The 16873-nt window shown below is 37.0% G+C and overlaps 2 protein-coding genes across 4 annotated transcripts; one reads left to right on the forward strand and one right to left on the reverse strand.

Moving 5' to 3' along the window:
- Positions 1–2231: 2231 nt before the first annotated feature.
- On the reverse strand, positions 2232–6671 carry c5h11orf54 (chromosome 5 C11orf54 homolog). Of its 3 annotated transcripts, none has more exons than XM_034683624.1 (8): positions 6498–6671; positions 6296–6394; positions 5400–5473; positions 5203–5304; positions 4617–4793; positions 4216–4365; positions 2733–2849; positions 2232–2630 (listed from the first exon to the last, which is right to left on the reverse strand). In XM_034683624.1, exons 1-8 carry the CDS (start codon positions 6562–6564, stop codon positions 2457–2459), a joined length of 960 nt encoding a protein of 319 aa, XP_034539515.1. In that variant the 5' UTR covers positions 6565–6671; the 3' UTR covers positions 2232–2456. The 3 variants fall into 3 exon arrangements, with proteins under 3 accessions (XP_034539515.1, XP_034539517.1, XP_034539516.1); XM_034683626.1 differs by lacking the exon at positions 6498–6671 and adding an exon at positions 6083–6129; XM_034683625.1 differs by lacking the exon at positions 6498–6671 and adding an exon at positions 6065–6129 and having other exon boundaries at positions 6296–6389.
- Positions 6672–8816: 2145 nt separating this feature from the next.
- On the forward strand, positions 8817–15042 carry LOC117813253 (actin cytoskeleton-regulatory complex protein pan1-like). Its single transcript, XM_034684381.1, has 5 exons — positions 8817–9188; positions 9814–10093; positions 10186–10313; positions 12543–12585; positions 12670–15042. Exons 1-5 carry the CDS (start codon positions 8839–8841, stop codon positions 14341–14343), a joined length of 2475 nt encoding a protein of 824 aa, XP_034540272.1. The 5' UTR covers positions 8817–8838; the 3' UTR covers positions 14344–15042.
- The last annotated feature ends 1831 nt before the right edge of the window (positions 15043–16873 follow it).

Genomic DNA, 16873 nt, shown 5'->3' on the forward strand with positions numbered 1-16873 from the left:
TAGAGCAGGGGTTCCCAAACTTTTCAGCCCACAACCCCCAAAATATAGGTCCCTCAAAGTGCTTTAATGTGGCTTCATTTAACCCTAAACTGTTTTCTTCTCATGCCAAACTGCGAAAACCTACTGGACTGATATCCATGAATGATTAAAAGTAAAAATTTAATTCATTCCAATTTTCCTTTTCAATAAATAAAACAACTTTCGGTTTGAAATTAAAAAACAAAAGTGATGAAATCTGCTTTAACATTATTCTATGCCTCTCAAAATTAATTATTCATAAAAACAGGACTATGAAATCTGCCCCCAGATTTGTTGTTTTTCTAAATGAATTCAAAATATACCTAAAATCATTGAAAATAATGAAAGGACCAAGAGCACTTAAAATATATGATTCCCTAAAAGAATTCCTCACTGAATTATAAAATTATTCCCTCTCCTTACTCAACTTATTTTATTTATTTTCTATGTATGTATAATCTTCTCATTAACCTTAAATTAAAAACTGAAGCTGCATTGTTTCTGTGTCCTTAATGATTGTTAATGTATGATGCTCCTTCTGAATGTACCCATTGTTTGTTATGTACATCTAAAATAAAGTTGAAAAAAAAAACTCAAGTCAGTGATTTATTTACGATACTTGTGATGTAATAAAAGTGTGAATCTTTAAGATGCATTTGATTTAAATGATGAAATAAGACACACGGTTCAATTTGTTTAAAGGGTAACTAAACCCCCCCAGTTTCGGCTGAAGAGCATCTACCCAGGAATTTAAAAAAATGCCGTTGGAACGTCAATGTATCAATTTGGACAGGGCTGGAGTTTGTGGAATGTGGTGAGGTAGGTTATAAAAGGTACGATGACAGACACAAGCACCAAATGATGTCACCGTGAACTCAGCCAGCCATTAGAAAAACCCCATTGCAGTATAGGGGTTTTGACCTGCAGATGGCAGTCTCTACACACACTTTCAACACAATTTGAGGAATTGTAATACTTTGTGCTCAACTACTGGGATCAAGACCCACATTGATTAACAGCACTACTAAATCCCTATATAAATATATTTTCAGCTAAAAAAGTGGTTTGGAGTTTAATTACACTTTAATGTGAAGTTACACTGCACTTTTTTTGCTCGTATCCCTTTTAATCAATTTTCTTATCATTGCAATTATTGCTATTATTGCTATTATTATTATTATTATTATTATTATTATTATTATTATTATTATTATTATTATATTATATTTCGGACTTATTTATCTTTAAATTGTGAATTCCAATTCCATTATAATTTATATTACTCTTTTTCTTGTATCTTTGTTCTGTTTATTTTCATAAAATGTAAAAAAAATTTGGGCAAATGATTTTATTTGACCATAAGAAATAAAAGTATAATTATAAAATATAATAATAATAATGATACATGTTTAACGAAGAGGAAAAACATGCATTTCAAAGTGTGATTGCTTTACTGACTACTCACATAATAAACAATACAACCGTTCAGAACAAAAGAGGAGGGTGAACATAACCAACAACAAAAATGTGCTACTTTTCACCCTGAACTCCACTGCTGTAAATTATATGTTAATCTAATTTTTAAAATTTTGATGTTATGTAGATTGAATGGCAATTTCTCTACACTATTTATATATATATATATATATATATATATATATATGTCTGTGTTTCTTAACCAATAATACTTAATAAAAATATTCTTGATCTGTAACTAAAACTATTGTTTTACTGGAAGTTTTATTTTCTAATTTTTTTTTCAGAAACTTTTATGATTTTGGTAGTTTCCCCAAATTATTTTATTTTCAGAACTGCTCTTGGGGGGTTTCACAGTATTTTTTAAACCAAAGTGAGCTGGAAGTCTGTATGAGTGTGGGTTTTCATTTAAAGCCTCTTTTGAAATATTTCAGCTATGATCCCTTTTCTTGATTTGTAACTACTTTGTGCCAGTGTCAGCATTCAGTGTGTCTAATTCACTGATGTTATGTGGGATCTATTTGCTTCATAACTTAACAAAAGCAGCAGAATAAATGTAAGTGTTATTTTTTGAGGGATCTATCAAGCTCTGCTTTTGTAAAGGCAAACCTGTGAGGGATGACCGCAGCATACAAGGCCATTAAAAGTGTTGTGCTTAGTTTAACACTTATGTAGTTAATTGTCCCAGATTGAGTGTAATGAGTGTTACCATAATATTTTGCAGACAAAAAGCCATAACAAATTCAACATTGTTTTTATCGCATGAAAATTAGATTTTTTTTCTGAAATGTAGAAGATTGTAAAATATTCTAAGAAATGTGATTAAAGAGGAAATATTAACATTGATGATGGAAAATAATCGTTTACAATCACATTGAAATTCATAAATCACACATGAATTGATTCACTTAGATTATCGGGAGATACTTTGCTGCATAAATGATCATTCATCCATCAAGTTTTCAATCTCGTCCAACAGTGTGGGTTTCCGTAGGCCTGTCAATGCGATACACAAACTCTGCAGGAAAGAAGTAGCCCAGGTACTCCACGCTGTCGGGGGTGGTGTCGATGTAGTAGTGACCACCTTCTCCATGGTGGCTGAAGCAGTGTGTGTGCTCCACACGCAGGTCCAAACCCTGGAAACATATCATCAGAACCGTTAAAAAGCAGTCTGTTGACACAATAATCAACTCATTTAGTCCGTCACATTGACTTTAGAGTGTGTTTGCTTTACTCACAGGGTCCCTGGACACCAGCACCGACTGGCAGATGAGTGGAGCACTGACCTCAAAGTGCTTCAGCCAGTTGTTGACTTCATCGTCGGTGTTTAAAGGGCAGGCAGAGAACTCTCTTGGCTGTAGAAGAGCAGACACACGTGTATAATAACAAATCGACTTTACAAACTTTCTTTAGAGAGCACCTTTCATAGAAGAAATGCAACGCAAGGTGCTTTCAGGACTACTAACGTACAAGAAAACAGACACGAGGCATTAAAACAAACACAAAGTGTCATAAAAGAGAGATGGAGAGTAAATACATTGTTTCTTTGTTGGTTTCATATATACAGTACTTTGATTAGTTTATACCATAGACTGTAAAAAATATGGACGTAGTATCCGTGACGTCACCCATCTGTTTCTGAAGAGCTGTTTTGAGACCAATCGGCTGCGGCAGCCATATTGCTTCTGTCGAGCCAGTGTGACGTAAAGAGGCGGGCTTTGAGCCTCCTAGCCAACAGCTGCAGTGTTCCTGCAGGCAGCTGTGCCTCTCATTGGAAGACTAGTAATCTCAATATCTTCTAAATTACCAAATTAGAAAAAAATTCACCCCCCTCACAGTGAGAGGACATCGAGAAATTAGCTATTCAGACTACACTCATCTTTTGTACCAGGCTGTAAACATGTTTATTAACGCTGCAAAGATCGTCTTTTCCCCATTCATGTGTATGTGACTTCCGGTACTTCCGGAGCCAGCCTCAAGCGGATCCTCGATGAACTGCAGCTTTTAACACTTCCGCATTGACTCATATTTTTAGACCGGAGGTTGCCGCTTGGTTTATACCTAACACTATGATCCTCCAACAACATTTTCTGTATGTTTTTTATGGACAGTGTAAATGTCATCCACTGGTTTCTGAAGAGATGTTTTAAAGCCCAACTATGGCAAGCACCATGTTGGAAATGCTGACTCAACCTAAATTTGGTCAACAGAGACACAGGAAAAGAGGTGGAGCTGAAATGCTGCATTCATGTGGTGTCGGAAATAACAAGTTTCCAAGTTGGAAAATCCACATAAGCACCTGCTCGAGTCAGAACAATATCTCGGACAACAGGCAAGAATTTGGTCCCCGACTTTACGACTTGACGTCATATTATTCATCATGGCGGGAAAACAATGTTTTCTTTATGTCAAGACACTTTTCATTAATTAACATATTGCACATCAATTTTTTGCTCTCATATAATTTGTAATATGGTATCCCCATTAGTTGTTGTCCACATTGAGTAATCTAGATTGGATAGAAAAGTTATTTCTTAACATAAGTACGGTATATAATCCTTAACAACAAGACAGGTGTGTTAGCTAAAGCAATATCTTAGTATTCATTAGCATCGCACTTTGATTAAACAGTCACATCACGTTGAACCAGACTTTGTAAATAAATGAATATACATAACTGTCGCTAACAATTTATCATGTGTTGTGTCACATTGTGTTTACCATGATGTGGATTTTGGCTTTCCCTCTCTGGATGATGAAGCTTCCTCCAAGAGCAAGGCTCTTCTCAGGGTAATGACCTTCCAGAGTCGTCCTCAAAGACGTCACAAGACTCAGGTCTCCTGTTCTCTTCTTAGCTCGCACCTCGATGACCTGAAGAGACACACACAAGTGATCTAAGTATGACAGCTCAGCTCGTCTTTGTGTTAATGTTTATCATTTTAAGGAGCACACATGAGAAAAGGCTGAGGTTAACAAAAAAAACTACAGTTAGGTTATTAACTTACAGATAATTATGTTGAGGTTCATAAAAAAACTGAAGTGTTAACTATTTGACAATGACATGGCCTTTTTGAGAGGCCATGTCTGTTTGTGTTTTTTGTCCTTTGCTTTTTTGAGATTACCTCCCCAGGCTTCCCCTCACATGCGTACAGATTTCCCAGCAGTCCAAAGTTGCAGCCAGAGTATTTGTCGCTGTATTTTTCCTGCAGACACTGGCCATCAGCTGGGTTTATGGAGGAGAAGTAGCTGCTGTTCACCGCAGGCCTTCCTTCAGCTTCAGTTAAACATACCGGCATTAACTATGGACGAGAATGAGAGACAGTGTTTAATACTTCTCCTTTCACATGATGCTTTACAGCAAGGAGAGGAAATCTTCCTTCTTTTGATTTTCCACCTAGAAGATCTGTGATTCAGCTTCTCAATCACAGGGAGGATTTGAAGCAGAGTTTCCAGCTTTGATTTAAATAAAGTTCAAACTCCAGAGCTCGAACGTTAATGTATGTCAACCAAATATTTACTCTGTAGTCACTCTGCTGGAAAAAAAGATGTAGATGAATGAAACTATTCGTTTTTAAAGATGACAACTAGAGCATTAACTCCAGGAGAGGTTCACCCATCAGAAGATGTCACGTAAGCAGCTCTAAAACACCCAAAATTAATACATTTAAGACATAATCTGTAATGTGATGTAGGTAAAAAAAAAAGCACCTCTGCATTCATTCCAAGGATCCTGGAAGCAGCTCCTGCAGCACCGAGTATGAAAGCTCCGGGCAGCTCCAGCTCCTTGGATATAGTGTTCATGTCATACTCCTGACAGGTGGAAGAGACAGCATTAGGACACTCCCATTCACTACAGGCTGTTACACATTTTCTCCATGCAATGTTTCTATTTTTCGAAAGTCTACCTTATCCTTTTTCACCAAGGGTATCAGGTACGGCACGCCACCGACATCAGTGACGCGAGGATTTCCACACAAGCCTTCAGAGTGAGGAAAGAAGAAAACACAGCATGACATGAAAAGGTTACACACACGGAAATGTGTATGTGTTTTAGTGAAATCAGTGTTTCAATCCACAATGTGCTTAATATCTGATACACGTTTAATGCTGCAAACCCTTACAGAGCATCAGTTTGTAGCTCACTGTTCAAGCAAGCAGATGGGTTTATCACTGTGAGATCCTGTCAAAACCGCTCTCATTATTTCCTCTTTTGTTCATTGATTACGCTAGCAGTGAACTATTTAGATTCCAGAGTTGACCCTTGACCCCTATGAAATCAGAAAAGTCAGATAAAGGTTGTGATTTATCTGACTGCACAACTGTGGCTCAGAGACAGAGGTGGTGAAGCCAGCAGCATGAGCATGTCTGTGAAAGGGGTCAGTTAGTTCTGAAGGGCTCTTTGCATAGCTGCCCCTGCTATCAGTGTGTGAATGAGACATGTAGTGTAAAGACTGAAACAGTGCAGATACATTTCCCTACTAAGTTCAGTACAGAAACGTTTCAGTCTCTATGAAAATTATAATTCTACAAGTGCACATAAAATTGTAGGTGCAACAACCAATTTTCTTACTCAAGTAGTAATCTTTACTTTGAAACATGTTGATTGAAGGGGACAGTGCAAAAACTCACTTTGGCCTGGAAGTGTAAGAGTTAACAAAGTGCAAGCTTTTACAGAATTAAAGTGAAAACACACAACTTCCACTTTTTCCACCAGATGCAGCCATGTGCATGCATACAGTGATATTTTTGTAACTGATTAAACTACTGCAAGCACATGAAGTGAACTTGACAGTCCTCTTACCTTTGGCAGGAAAGTGGAAGGGCTCTTTGGTCAGATCTGGACACTCCACAACACTCACCTGAACTTCTGCAAAGTTCTTTTCCAGTCCTGCTTGTAACACTGCAAGCAGCAACAATGTCTTTATCATTCTCTCTTTATGAACGTCCTGTTCCATGAACATGCATGTGCTATAATGTTGGTGTATCAGAGTTGAAGCTCTTACCACCACGCAGCTCCTCTAAACCTGGCGCGTGCAGCTGGACCTTCTCAGTCTTACTGGTACCTGCCATAGTACCTGCACTGAAGGTAAAAGTAGTAGCTGTCTGAAACCTGTGCAGAAAGAGACGATTGAGAGCGGATACAACTTCTGTGTGGATGAACTATAACCAAAGAGTAAATGATTACAAGATAGTTCCCAGCCAAGAATGGTTCCTGCACTGGTTGGTTTCTCGTACGTGTTCTCGACATTTTATCATCATATTTGCTTAGATACAAACAGTAAGTCATATTCGTGAGTGGATTTGAGATATATCAGTTTTCATTAAGTAAAGAAGAGGTGTTGCGTTGATGAAGTATGGGGTTCTCAAACTTTTTTGGCTTGTGTACCCCCTTTCAAAAACAATTTCAGCTAAGTACCCCCTTGTATGGCCGAGAAAATGTTTCAAGATATGGGAAAATAACATGAATAAATGTATGCTTGTGGTTTTACAGTGTCATAATAAGATTGAAATGAAAGATGACACAAATATTATGCTTTTGCAGTGCAATATTTTCAGAAATAATTAAAGATTGAGGCAGCTAGTACCTCTGATGGCCCAAGGAGCACACCGATTTATTTCTGTCAAACAAGAAGCATTTCAACCACCTGTCCATTTTATGAATGAACATGCTCAATTTGGAAATAGTGCCCTATTTGATGTTGCATTGAAATGAAAATGAAATGCCGTTGATAAAGTGGTTTTAAATCAGATTTTTGTTTAATTTGTTTTGATGCAACTTCTTCTTTTTTTTTCTTTCTTTTTTTTTTTTCATTTGTCACGTACCCCTTGCAGTACTCCCACGTACCCCTAAGGGTACGAGTACCCCTATTTGAGAATCACTGGTCTAGGGTATGGCCATTTATAAGGACTGCCTAATCATCTCAATTATTAAGACAATTTGAATGTTTCAGTTTAGAAATTTGTTTTCTGTTATGTCATCTACGCATTGTGCTGGGTACATTTTGTTTAAATATCAAATGTTTAGCTGAAATTTTATGGAGGACCACAAGTGTACAGGGTAATAACGCATTTATCAAGATTTATCATGGGCACCCTAAACAAACATGCATCCATACATTTTTTTTAACTTAATTTGCCTCGAGAATAACTTAATTCCAGTGGTTTTCTGAAGATCTCGTCCAATTTATCTTCATCTTTTTGTTGAGAAAGCATCACTGGTTTTCTGAGATCTAGTTATCATAAAAACCAAGGTTTTTTATCAAAGGAAAACATATTCATAAAGTTATACCTCATGGAGGAATTGGCTTTTGTGACAAGAAAATAACATTGTATGTATAAAAATAACTAGTATTTACTCATTGTTAAGGGAAAAGAGTATATAAAATGTATGGATGCATGTCGACTTAGGGCTTCCATACATCTTATTAAGTCTTTACTCGCTTTCCCTTGAAAACACACACAAAAACAAGTCATTTTTTTAAACATTAAATAATGAAAAATATTTTAATCACAACTCAAAGGAGGGATTTGAGTCTTTGACAATGATTTAAAAAGTAATCTTCACTCCATTACTTATTTTGGTCGGTAAAGAAGCTCAAACTTTAAAGGAAAGAACATTCAACAGTCTGAATCTATGTCGCGTTTATTTGTTTATCTGATACAATCTAGACCAGGGGTTCTCAAACTTTTTGGAGCCAGGGACCCCTTACAGGTGAGAAAATTTTCCAAGGACCCCCTCATAATTGTAACATAGATTAAGCACATGCTTACTACCATTTGCACTCTTAGTTGCCCTTGGAACAATTGATATTGTAAAACCTATGAATCTAAATACTTCAGACCTTTTCCATAGTGATAAACAGATAACACTTCAATTTGAATCAAGTAAATACCACTTGTATACTTTAAAACAGAGGGCCATTTCATTCCTTGTGGACTCAACATGACAGCATTTATACTTTTCAAATAAATGATCTTAACCGCTTTCAGAAGATTAACAGAGCAAGACTGGCATATCCCTTCAAGCCACAATGGTATCCTAATGGTATATATGCTGTTTTTAATGACGCATCACAATTTTTTATATTATTATTATTTATTAGAAATGTATTTTTATTATTTCACGGACCCCCACACTATGGTACACGGACCTCCAGGGGTCCCAGGACCCCACTTTTAGAACCACTGATCTAAACAATACATAATCCCTTGTTGTGAGAAACGATCGAAGCCGGAAGTAGATTCAGTGAAGTCTCTTGTTTCTTTGTGAGGTCCGCCTCCTCTTTTTTGATTGGTCACATGACGCCTCGTTGTTGAAACATTTCCTGGTTGACCCAGAAACACATGTGGAGCGGTATACCTTCCTGTTGTGCTTGTTTTGGTACTCAACGTCTTCATAATTTATTTTTCATACAAGCACGATTAACTTTGCGGCGAAAGCATCTCGCGGATATATTCTCTGACTTTTTTCCCAATGTGTACTCTCAATACTTCACTCCCATCACAATGAATGGGGTAAATAATCCTTTATCATGGACTGAATCCAATACCAGCGCCCAGGTTACACCCCTGAAGTCATGCCAAGTGGTGTTAGAAAAACTTTCACCAGAGTGTGCAGCGAAAGCAACGGGACATCTCGAGTCTTCAGGTGGACATAACGAACTGGGTGATATACCGCCTATAGAGACAGACAGGTAAGAGTGATACAACTCCTAATAGAGGACAGCAGAGTGAACATCCTCTGAACTCACTGTCTACATGTGTATTTGAACGACCTACCAGCTGAAATTAGGCGTGCTACTTCTGTTCTTAATTTTAAATCACTTCTTAAAACTTTCTTTTTCAAAAAGGCCTTCATAACTTTGTAACATGTTATGTCCTGGAGATCTTGTTATGTGTTATCGTACTTTGGAGTTCCTTTATCTATCTATCTATCTATCTATCTATCTATCTATCTATCTATCTATCTATCTATCTATCTATCTATCTATTTATCTATGGGTATGTATGTATGTTTGTATGTTTATATGTTTGTGTGTTTGTATGTATGTTTGTGTCTATGCATGTACATGTGTATACATGTGCATGTCTATGTATGTGTGTATGTATGTATGCGCATGTATGTGCATGTGTGTACAATTGTATATGCATATGTGTATATGTATGTATGAAAAAAGGGTTGGGATTATATTTCTTATTATTTTTGTTTACTTTATGTGAAGCACTTTGTAACTACTGTTTAGAAAAGTGCTATATAAATGAAAAATATTATTATTATTATTATTATTATTATTATTATTATTATTTGTGTCTCTGCAGTGACTCAGGAGACAGCCTGTTCATAACGCAGAAACCAGCACCTCTGCCTGTAAGACAAAGAAGAGGCCGAAACAACCATATTTCAGACACCACACTTCCTAGAGATCTAGAAGACCATAAAGATGACTCTTCATCATCATCAACGGCATCCTCTGCTGAGATATTCAGAGTTTACAAAAAGAAATGCTCAAAGAAATACAAACTACCAGAGTACAGTTTCCCTTTCCTGACAAGGAAGCACAGAGGCAGAGGAACACGAATACAGAACAAAAGCCTTCATGTAAGGATAAAAGCCTCTTCAGATACATATTTTGTTGGTTATTGTTGTACAGATCCTTGTTAATGTTCTGTTATCTCGTCTTTCCTTTGTAGAATGCTGGAATGGTAGGGTTCCTGACATTTGTCAGAGAGTTGTGTCAGGGCTGTCGAACAGGAGAGGATGTGGTGTCATCTTTACCAACAGTGGACATAGATGAGGATGGCATATCTCCATTGTCAGAGTAAGTACATTTCAAGTAAAAATCAAGTTACAATTACTTTAGTCCATCCATGTTTCCAAAATAGTTATCACACTGTGTAAATATGAACAGAATATGATGAGTTGCAAGACATTGAACCCCCATATTAGATTGGAAAAAAGCTTGACAGAGAGAGTCAGAGTTAAGTAAAGATGGTGAAGAGTTCTCCACACTGAGAGACTGAGCTGGCAAAAAGTGAAACACTTGGAGAGGGTTGATGCTCATTGTAAAACTGCAAAGAATATTGTGATAACATAATCTACAGTGAATAATATCATTCAAAGATTCAGAGAATCTGGAGAAATATCTGTACAAAAGGGACCATGCTGAAGCTAATAGTGATGTGATCTCCAGGCCTAATTTGATTTGATGTCTTTATTTCCAACATAGTAAGAAAAGTAAGTGAAAATGTGAAAAAATGAAAAAATAAACAAATTCCATCAGCAAGAGTTTCCTTACAAGGGATTAATAAAGTTCTCTAATCTAAGCACTGACATTTTTAATTCACATCTGCACAAAAAGCCTTCTCTGCTCATGTAAGATGGACTGACACTAAGTGGAAAACTGTCCTGTGGTATGATAACTCAAAATGTAACATTCTTTTTGGAAATCCTGGACACTTCATCGTCTCGGCCAAAGAGAAGAGGGGCCACCCTGCTTCTTTTCAGTAGGTAGTTCAAAAGACAGAATATTTTATGGTATGGGGATACGTGGGTAACCTTAACATTTGATAAGCCAACATCAGTGATGAAGAATACAGAAGGGTAGGTACAAGACAGTGCCAAAGCATGTTCTGCGCAAATTATAAAGCTCAGGGTAACTTTATTTGCACCGGCACGTAGATATCATTAACAGTGAGTGAGTTATCACACCCACACAAACAAACTGCACAGGACAGGAAAGAGTAACCCTCAGTAAATCAAGGTAAAATCAAATCAAATAAGCCACCAGTAAAAGCAGAGTGAAATAAAAACAAGATGGAAGTAAAATAAAAATCATTAATCAATAAAAACATGGTAAATAAAAGCAAGTTCAAATGTGCCATCAGGGAAAACAAGATAAAATATTTGTAAATAGTCAATGAATTATACGGGAGTTGTATATACAGCATCAGTGCTGCATTATTGTGACTTTTTAATCTCACTGATGGCTGCGAGGACAAAGCTGTTCTTACATCATTGGCTTTACAGGCTGCCACTTAATACCTATGTCCAGATGGGAGAAGCTGAAAATCACAGTTTGAGGGGTGGGGGTCAAGTGATTATAACAGGTTGGCTCTGTAGTAAGGGAGTCCAGGTACTAAGCAGGTCAGAATATACAGTATATCAAACAAAAGTAAAGTAGAACATTTTACTTAAAAATGGCCTCAGCTAAAAAAAAAAATGTTATTTGGGGATTTTGGATAATTGAATATGCTTCTGGTCATATTGACCCAGGAACATTATTGCTGTTACTGATAAACGAACATAAAAGGAGGATTAAATACAGGATTCTAATGTTTTGCAAATCCTCAAAGACTGTTTTTTTTTACATTTAACACAGCATCCAAACCCTTTTGGAAATGGTGTTGTATAGAGGTAACCCTAGTTTATGGGCTCAGCAAAAGAAAGAGATGCCAGAGGACTTTTGGTTCGACATAATAGATCACAAAATGTATGATAACAAATTGATGGAAACACATCACTCTGTTAATAAGTGTTTCTGTATTCATAGTGTGTATCGTAGTGTTCTCTTTTCGCGTTCCCCAAGGATCCGTCTTTAGGCCACTACGTTTTCAATCACATTTGCTAGCGTTGATGGTGTCACCAGAAGTCGCAGCATCAGAGAGCTGCTGAAAGTGTTGATATCCTTCACCTCTGGCCTGGCTCTAAAATATAATATTTGATCAATGTTCTTCATTTTACTTAACAGTTTATTTTGTTGTAATCATTTTAAAGGAGTTTTAAACTACTAATGAAACTGATACAAACACTATATACCCTGTGTAAGTAATACTAGACCATGAGCTTATTTTTATAGGGGTGGACAAAATAACCACAAGATGAGAGGTCATCATGGTTGCTGTAAAGATGATGTGCCCTTTGAGTCTATTTTATTTGTTTACCTTTTGAAAGCAGAGTTTTAATAGATTGTATTGCTTTTATCAGACCGTTTTATAATTTTGTTTATCTCCTGTACTAACTTCTATATAATTTTCATCTCTTGTTGTAGAAATGAAGAAGAAGGGTCAGAAAATGAGGACATCAAAGTAGTAGTAAGTACTCTGTTTAAAGAATCTTGTATTTCACAGCTTGTGATGTTTGTTACTTTGTTCTTTAACTGTTTGTCATGGAAACAGGAAAGGAAACTCTTTGCAGTGCCACTAAAAACAAAGAGACAACAAACCTGGTGCAATCAGTTAAAACAGAGGAATATAAGGAATGATGCCGATGCCGGACAAGAACCCTCACAAGGAGAACAGTGTGAGGGGTTGGATCCGACAGCAGCTATGGCAACCATATCGAGGATCACAGAGGAGGAGAATGAACAGGCGACAAGTCATGGAAACTCTGAAGCACTCAAGACAACGAGACTCGATGAGGGAGGACAGGAGGAGGGCGGCACTCCCCATTCAAAACAAGAGACGACAAAGAGCAAGTCTTCCACAGAGAGCACCACGCAAGAAGAGCATGGACACTTAGAGTCTGATTTCAGAGTAGAGGATCCAGCTTCTTCATTTGCGGAAAATGGAGGCAAGAAGAAAAAAAAAAGGAGAGGAAGTGCAGAGGATGAGGAGCAGCTACAGTCCAGTGGTGTTCCTGAAATTCTGAATGATGAAGGAAAGACTCAGAAAAAAAAGAGAAAGAAGAAAAAAGAAAAGATTATCACTGCAGAGGAGAGAGGAGAAGAGGAAGGAGCAGCTCCTCAAGACACACTTGAATCTAGTTTTGTTAAAGGAAAGAAGAAACAGTTGTCTTTTGATGATGCCACTCGAGGAGAAGAAGAGTGCGCAGTTGTGAGCCCTTTGTTGGCATTGACTGAAAGTGTGGAGAGGGCACCAAAGAAAAGAAAGAAGAGGGTTAAAACAAACTCTGAAGAGGTGGACCAGTTGCCTGCTCCTGTAGAACATGCAAATACTGAACACTTAGATAACGTTCAGGAAAAAGCAGATGAGGACCAAGTTGGTGAAAAGGCGACAAAGAGAAAGAAGAAAAAGAAGAAAAAGAGTGAAAATATATCTGGACATGGTTTGGCACAAGGTGATGATTCAGTGTCTGTGCAGGAAACGAAGAGGACCTCATCCTTCCTCAGTGCTGACGCAGAGTCCTCACAGTCTGTGGAGGCTCCTGTTGCAGGTGCAGGGAAAGCCAGAGTCGACGCTCAAGATATAGAGACAGAGTCAGCAGAATGTAACGGAAATGTAGATGAGTCAAATGAAGGGGTCATGAAAAAGAAGAAGAAAAAGAAAAAGAGGAAGGTGCTGGAAACGCATGATGGTATGGAAAAAGATCAGGATGAACCAGAGGTGAAGAGGAAAAAGAAACGTGCAGGAAATGAAACCGAGCTGGTGACTCCAGTGGAAAGTTTGGAAGGTTCTGTAGATGCAGAATTTATTTCAGCAGAACAAACTGTGGTGTTAAAAAAGAAGAAGAAAAAGAGGAAAGATAAGACATGCGATGTGATACACCAAAGTCCATCAGCCGCCACTGAAGAAAGTGGATCAGAAAGGCTGAAAGAACCGACTCCACCACCTCCAGAGGCTCCAGGGAATCCGGCTATCAATGATTTAGGAGACAAGAATGAGAGGAGAAGCCCCAAACCTACTGATAATGTTTCTTTCAATTTGACATCTTTAGCCAAGTCTGCAGGGTCAGAACCCAAAGACAATAAAAAGAAAAAAAAGAAGCAAGGAAGTATTCAAACAGCTGAGGAAAATGCAATGCCCAGCTCATCTTCAGACAGAAATGTGAAAAACATGAAAGCAAAGAAGAAACTTCACTACCCCTCTGAAGATTTCCTCTCTGACTTGTAGTTTACACTGGTTGATCATATCATGTGTACACTGGTCGACACAGCTGTAGAGTTCAAACACACATATTAGTGTATGACTGGAACTGATGGCTGTGATGCTTTAACAGTAACATTTTTAAATAGAGCTTGTACTTAAGAATATCAACTGACAGTTCCCGACCTTTGTGTTGTTGGGATAAAAAACATAGTTTATTTTTGATATTTTTATATTAAACATCCTGTGTATCACATCCTTGAAGGAAAATGTTAGCTGAATGCATTCATTCACACTTAATATATTCAATAAAAAAAATCAAATGGAGTAATTGATAAGATTGTTCAACATTTTCAATTCATTTCATTCCTGTGTCTAAATTGTCAATGAACCCGGCTGGTATCACTTTGAACTGCATCCTTTATCTACATGTTGGACAAAAGTCTTGACTTTTCAATTAACTACCTGTAAACAGTCGGGGGAGTGTACGTATCTTTTTTTTTTTTCCTTTTTTTGAGCATTGGGTCCACAACTGCACCTTTAGTAGAATAAACAGCAGTCATTTCAAATCGAATAAATTCAATTAGTTTCATTCTATGCTATTACTGCAAATAATCTGATAGTCTGTGCAACTATCAGTGTTGGCTGAGGAAGCATTACTGAGGTTAAAAAGGTCATACTAGGCCGCTGGGATAGTAAAACATTAAACAGACCGTTTGGACAGTCTCTGGAATTGTCTTCAGTTTTCTTTGTATTACTGCTATATTGGATTACTTGCAAGCATCAATTTAAAAAAAAAATCACCCAACCTGTCATGTGTATCTACATTTGTGAAAACTACAAATTTAATCTAATTTGGGATTTAATTTTGGCCTCAGTTGTTTAATCATATGCTGGGTTGTATATCAGTTATGCTGCTATACCAGGATAGATAGATAGATAGATGGATGGATGGATGGATGGATGGATGGATGGATGGATGGATGGATAGATAGATAGATAGATAGATAGATAGATAGATAGATAGATAGATAGATAGATAGATAGATAGATAGATAGATAGATTAGTATTCTTATTCTTTATTACAGCCTAATTTATCCATATCTTTCATATTGTAATATAGGTTGGGCTAGTACTTTTCCTACGACTCTCAATAAAATGTTGCTCCTTCAGGAATGTTTTGTCAGGATGGCAACTCAATCAAAGCCACATGTCAGACTCATCTGCTCCTTTGTTTCAGAAACTCCAGCTTCTTAATATCTATAACATCAATATCTTTCAAATATGTGTTTTTTTTGTATAAAATTCAACTTGAATGGAATATCCCTGATCACTTCAAGTCTTACTTAAAATTAAATTCACAGGTCCACTCTCACTCAACTCTTCAAACTTTATTTCTTCATCCTCCTAAATGTTCTACCTTCAGAAGTCAATTCTCCATACGTTTCAGGGGCAGCAAATTCTGGACTTTCAACCACTCTTATTTCATTATACTCGTCATGCTCAACCACATATTCAAAAACAGGTGTCCATACACGTCATATTCATATTTTGTATTTTTGAATTCTGTTGATGTAATTACTGTATTTATTCTAATTGTTAATTTTGTATGTTCTTATGTTACTTTATTTTTAGTATCAACTATTGTCTTTATATGTGTCAATCTAGTATTTTTTAATTAATTTTTGATATTAGAACACTATTTGGGTGGAGGCTTCAAATAAGCTCTCTGAGTTGTCTGCCTCTTCCTGCACAGTATATTATTATTATTATTATTAGACAGACAGACAGACAGACAGACAGACAGACAGATAGATAGATAGATAGATAGATAGATACCAAGTTTATATTTAAACGTTTTATTATCAGTAGCCTTTTTCTCAAACTGTAAATTTGTATTTATGCTGTGGTGGCATCAGCCATCCTCTTTGAAGTGGTCTGTTGGGGAAGTAGCATCTCTGCTGCTGACAGGAAGAAGCTGAACAGACTGGTGAAAAAGGCCAGCTCTGTCCTGGGCTGCCCACTGGACCCTGTGCAGGTGGTGGCTGACAGGAGGATGATGGCAAAGCTATCTTCTCTAGCGGACAACACGTCACACCCCCTCCAGGAGACCATAAAATCACTAAGTAGCTCGTTCAGTGACAGACTTCTTATAATTCTTCTTCTCAGACTGTATAATCAATAATATATATTAGTGATTCTATAATTAGGGGTACATTTCAGACCAACCAAAAAGTGAAAAAAAAAAACAGTATGCTGTTTGGCTTAATATTCTATTTGTTTCCACAGTATACCCCTAGATTGTGCAAATTCCATTAATTGGCAAGCTTAAGCTCTAATGATTTCTTAAATATTCAAATCAAAATAAACACCAGGTTCATTATTTTGTCAACTGTGTTACAGACAAAAGTTGTGTCGTAGAAGACATGAATGAGACATGAATGAAGTACTACGCATTTGATAAAACAATTGTTTGCAACGTAACGATCTTGTTAACACAGTTGATGAACAATTAATCCACTCCATGTGTAGACAATCATTTTGATGAAATATTGA

Source organism: Notolabrus celidotus, chromosome 5 (assembly GCF_009762535.1).
Source record: "Notolabrus celidotus isolate fNotCel1 chromosome 5, fNotCel1.pri, whole genome shotgun sequence".
Classification (NCBI taxonomy): domain Eukaryota; kingdom Metazoa; phylum Chordata; class Actinopteri; order Labriformes; family Labridae; genus Notolabrus; species Notolabrus celidotus.

Coding starts and splice junctions, on each gene's coding strand:
- c5h11orf54 (XM_034683624.1), bottom strand. CDS start 6,564: ATGGCAGGTACCAGTAAGACTGAGAAGGTCCAGCTGCACGCGCCAGGT. Junction 6,395..6,497: donor TTTAGAGGAGCTGCGTGGTG/GTAAGAGCTTCA, acceptor TGCTGCTTGCAG/TGTTACAAGCAGGACTGGAA. Junction 2,631..2,732: donor TGCTGGTGTCCAGGGACCCT/GTGAGTAAAGCA, acceptor ATATGTTTCCAG/GGTTTGGACCTGCGTGTGGA.
- LOC117813253 (XM_034684381.1), top strand. CDS start 8,839: ATGTGGAGCGGTATACCTTCCTGTTGTGCTTGTTTTGGTACTCAACGT. Junction 9,189..9,813: donor CCGCCTATAGAGACAGACAG/GTAAGAGTGATA, acceptor GTGTCTCTGCAG/TGACTCAGGAGACAGCCTGT. Junction 10,314..12,542: donor GGCATATCTCCATTGTCAGA/GTAAGTACATTT, acceptor CTCTTGTTGTAG/AAATGAAGAAGAAGGGTCAG.